This window comes from Centroberyx affinis, unplaced genomic scaffold (genome assembly GCF_046629955.1).
Source record: "Centroberyx affinis isolate AG114_WGS23_722 - 3 ecotype Tasmania unplaced genomic scaffold, CSIRO-AGI_Caff_v1 ptg003441l_1, whole genome shotgun sequence".
Classification (NCBI taxonomy): domain Eukaryota; kingdom Metazoa; phylum Chordata; class Actinopteri; order Beryciformes; family Berycidae; genus Centroberyx; species Centroberyx affinis.
Genome location: NW_027281413.1, coordinates 20001 through 25000, shown reverse-complemented (window position 1 = coordinate 25000; position 5000 = coordinate 20001). Strand labels below are relative to the sequence as shown.

The 5000-nt window shown below is 39.0% G+C and overlaps 1 protein-coding gene across 1 annotated transcript in view; it reads left to right on the top strand.

The window, feature by feature from the left end:
* The first annotated feature begins 4931 nt into the window (after positions 1-4931).
* The window catches only part of asgr1a (asialoglycoprotein receptor 1a), an 11030-nt gene continuing 10961 nt past the window's right edge, over positions 4932-5000 (top strand). The window contains exon 1 of the mRNA XM_071539368.1: positions 4932-5000. This exon is cut by the window's right edge and continues 18 nt beyond it. Coding sequence (XP_071395469.1) covers positions 4961-5000 — 40 coding nt within the window. The 5' untranslated portion in view covers positions 4932-4960.

Sequence of the window (5000 nt, the reverse complement as noted above, 5' to 3'; positions counted from 1 at the left end):
ATCTACTTAACTAACTAAACTTGTAAACGCTTAGCTGGTTTTCTATCTAACGAATTATCTAACTAACTAACTAACCTACTTATGATCTAAACCTCTGATAGTTTAGCTAGTTAACTGACTTTATAACTGAACTTATAGCAGTTTAGCTAATTAGCCTCCTAGCTAGTTTTCTGTGAAGTTTGATGCTGCCTTGGCTTGTTTTTAAACTGCTAACGCCTCGATTTAAAAACTTAATAAAGTCGTTATCACGGCTTGTTCCGGCGTTAATGTTACCGGTAACCCGGTTTTTCATGGCGTAAAGCTGGATAACAGTTCGGTGAGCCGGAGCTCCGGTCAGCGGGTCGGGGCGCTCTGCCCAGCCGGGGAGAGCAGCCTCCGGAGCGGCCTTACCTGGAGAGAGCCTCCGCTGTTCGGCCGCCGCGGAGCCGTGGAGGAAGGCGAGGCCGAGCAGGCAGAGAAGAAGACAGGCCGCCATGTTGGCTTTTACAATCTGAACCGTGGACTTCTTTTCCTCTCTTTCTCTCTCTGGATTCTTTTTCTCTTATCCTCCGTTCACTCCATCCGCTTCTCCCTCTGCACCAGCCCCCTTTCAACTCTCGCGATATCACCCCCCCCCGAATCTTTCCGACGACATGTCAACACAAGACAGAAGCCTCGCCCCGTTTCCCAGCGTCTCGGCCAATGAGATACGCGGGGGGAGCTTGATGGACGGGCGGACGATCACTCCGCGCGCCAGAGTGGCACCGCGCGAGCCAATCAGAGCAGGACAAATGGAAACGAGGCGCTGTGATTTCGTTTTTTTCGTGGCCGCGAGCTACAGAAAGTTCACGAAAAAGGGAGAAAGTGAATCCTCTGCCACGTCTATTACATTCCTGAGAGAGAGAGAGAGACACAGAGACAGAATGGAGAGAGAGAGAGCGAGAGAGAGAAAGAGAGAGAGACAGGCCGGTTTCCACTGGTAATAAATGTAAAAAATATATATATAGAATAGCTGTGAATTTCCTCACGTATCTTCAGATTAAAGCATTCAACCCCCAGATCTTTATTTTTTACTCACTTATATTTTTTATTTTATATCAGTATCCCCTTTATTTATTCCTGGGATCCCCCCAAAACAGATTTTACAACACAGTTAATATCATAAGACACATGGACTGTACAACATGATAAACATTAATAAACACTGATATTACAACATAAATATTTGCATAAATTCAACTTTTATCAGAAAAGATCCTTTAGAGGTGATTTATTGATCTGCATTATTAAACATGGAGGACAGAAGATGAGTTAAAACATGATATTAGGAGTTTGTTAGATTCATGTTTTGTAGAAGCTGTTTGAAGTGATTTTTTTAATGTATTTATTTTGTATTTGTGTGAAAACAGACAGACAGACGCTGATCAGTCAAACTTAAAGGAGAAGTCATTTCGATTTCAGAGTTAAAGGATAAGGCTGGTGCTCTCCTCCCGTTACTTCCTGACTTCCCACGCTCCCTTCTTAGCCTTCAACCCGCTGGGCTGGTCTTGTGGGATTATTACTTGATCCTATTTGTTTTTTATATCCTTGATACCTCAATACTTCAATTCTGTGTTTTCTCCTGTAAACTGCTCTGTGTCTGAGAAAAGTCAATAAATAAATTGTTAAAAAAAAAAAAAAAAAAAAATACAATCACGATATGATTTAATAAATAAAAGTTCAATGACAACAAAAAAAAAAAATAAATAAACAGATTTACTAGTTTCCGGTTCAGTTTCACTTTACTGAAAGCTTGTTGTTGTGCCAGCTGTGTGGACATGCCGTTGTTTTATTCACCGTATTTTTCGGACCTATATTGAGTTCCATTGAATCACTTTTTATAGCGTTGATGCATGGTACCTACTCCTTCAAAATAAAATATATTGAAAAAAAAAAAGTTATTGGCATGATTTGTTCACTTGTTTAAAAGTAAAAACAAACATTAAAAAAAATATTACTTTGTGATTTAATAATTCATTCATGAAAGGGTTGTTTTTATTCTAATCTTATATACATTGTTTATTTGTATTTTTTATGACCTCTCTTTTCTGATTTTTTTTTATTCCATTGCATGTTTATCTGTGTTTTGAAGCCCTTTGAGCTGCATTTGTTTGCATGAAATGTGTAATACAAATAAAGTTAAGAATAAAGAATGTAGGCTTCTACTATGAGAGTAGTACCCCCCCCCCCCCCCCTGTAAAAAACAAAAAACAAAACATTTGGTCATTAAAAAAACAGTTACTTGTTTATCCTTTTCCTAAACTTTACAATTGCAATTGAATTTTATTTAAATAGCACACTTTAAAATACAAAGAGGCTGCTTCACAAGAGATAAAATAAATACAATTGTACAATTATATAAAATAAAAACACTAAAACGAAACAGTAAAACAACACAATACGATGCAATTATAAGCTTCTACTAAAATAAAGTGAATAAAATTAGAATTGGGAGCCAAGTGGAAAAGGAAAGACAGTAAGAACAAACCAGGGGAACGAAAAGGTTTCTATTAAAAAGAATGTAATGTGATAAAATGAAAATGTGGATAAAGGGTAGAACACCTTGGTTCTCAGAAGAGGGGAAACGAAATGTCGACTTGTTTTAATCTCTGCAGGGAAACAGAAGTCAGAGTCACTTCTCTAAATGTGAGGATGTGAACCGAGTCGCTGAGGTCGAGTCGGGATGAGTCAGCGTGTCGCTCACCGCAACAGATACAGTACGCACCTTCGATTTGATTGGATGAAACTTCACTTACTGACGGGTGATTGGTCGATTTCGTCCGGTTTGACGTGAAGGAGGGGAGAAAGTTATGAAAAGTGTGAAGTTTCCTGTTTTTGGAGGAGCAGCTGCTGAGTTTCTTGAAGACGAAGCATCTTTTCTGATTTCCACTGAAGTTTGGACGGATTTTTTTCCTCTCTCCTCCTGACTCGGTTTGTTCCTTACAGTTAAGACTAGGTAGGAAAACCTTCTTTCTTTCTCTCTTTCCTAGTTATTATTTGTTATTATGAGATTCCCAGAGGTGGAAAGAACTAAGTACATTTACTCACAGGTGGGGAATCGAGTCACATGACTTGGACTCGAGTCCCAGTTTGAATTGCTTGAGACTTGACTTGATGCATGAAGAGAAGACTTGAGACTGGACTTGACTTGGGTTCTGGTGACTTGGGACTTGACTCTGACTTGTACTCTGATGACTTGAAAAGGTTTCTAAAGTCTTGACTTGAGATCTTGTGTTTGTGTAAATGACTTAGATTGAAAGTGATGAGATTTGTTCCAGCAGACGACTGAATTTAAATTCTGTTTTCTGAATTTGTATGGAATGATTGAATTTATTGAAGTTGAAACTGATTATAGAAATCAAACTCATGATGCTCTTACCGAGTTTTTATCCTATTAAAACCATATTGCATTGAAAAGTCCTAGATATTTAGTTTTCTTTAAGATATTAAATTGATACTGACTTGACTTGCTGTTCTACATTTAGACTTGAGACTGACTTGGACTTGATTTGAGACTTGACATTAATGACATGGACTTGACTTGAGACTTGAGACTTGACTTGAGACTTGAGACTTGAGACTTGAGACTTGACTTAAGACTTGAAACTGACTTGAGACTTGAGATTTGACTTGAGACTTGATTTAAGACTTGAAACTGACTTGAGACTTGACTTGAGACTTGAGATTTGACTTGAGACTTGAGACTTGAGACTTGAGACTTGACTTAAGACTTGAAACTGACTTGAGACTTGAGATTTGACTTGAGACTTGATTTAATACTTGAAACTGACTTGAGACTTGACTTGAGACTTGAGATTTGACTTGAGACTTGATTTAAGACTTGAAACTGACTTGAGACTTGACTTGAGACTTGAGACTTGACTTGAGACTTGACTTGAGACTTGAGATTTGACTTGAGACTTGATTTAAGACTTGAAACTGACTTGAGACTTGACTTGAGACTTGACTTGAGACTTGACTTGAGACTTGACTTGAGACTTGAGATTTGACTTGAGACTTGATTTAAGACTTGAGACTTGACTTGAGACTTGACTTGAGACTTGACTTGAGACTTGACTTGAGACTTGAAACTGACTTGAGACTTGACTTGAGACTTGACTTAGGACTTGAGACTTGACTTGAGACTTGACTTAAGACTTGACTTAAAACTTGAGACTTGAGACTTAAGACTTGACTTGAGACTTAAGACTTGAGACTTGAGACTTAAGACTTGACTTGAGACTTAAAACTTGAGACTTGAGACTTAAGACTTGACTTGAGACTTGAGACTTGAGACTTGAGACTTGAGACTTGAGACTTGAGACTTGACTTGAGACTTGAGATTTGACTTGAGACTTGACTTAAGACTTGAAACTGACTTGAGACTTGACTTGAGACTTGAGACTTGAAACTGACTTGAGACTTGAGACTTGACTTGGACATGATTTGAGACTTGACATTAATGACATGGACTTGACTTGAGACTTAAAAATGACTTGAGACTTGACTTAAGACTTGTTAGAGTTTTAACTCCCCAACAGCACATGGAGCAGTTAGACGACAACATTAAAATACTTCTGACAGGTTCATGCTTTAGATAGAAACACACACACACACACACACACACACACACACACACACACACACACACACACACACACACACACACACACACATACACACACACACACACACACACACACACACACACACACACACACACACACAGACCTAGGGTTTTGTTTTCCAGTTCAAAGTGCATTTTGGGGGGCAATGACCATCAGCTCGTTTAGACACACACACACACACACACACACACACACACACACTTGCTGGAATACGCCGTCACACACACTCTCTCTCCACAGTCTTCCTCCTGAAGGACAAGAGAGACAGGTTGAAGAAAGAAGAGAAAGAGAGAGAGAGAGAGAGAGACATCGCCATGACGACTGAATACCATGACGACACCAACGATGACAGCA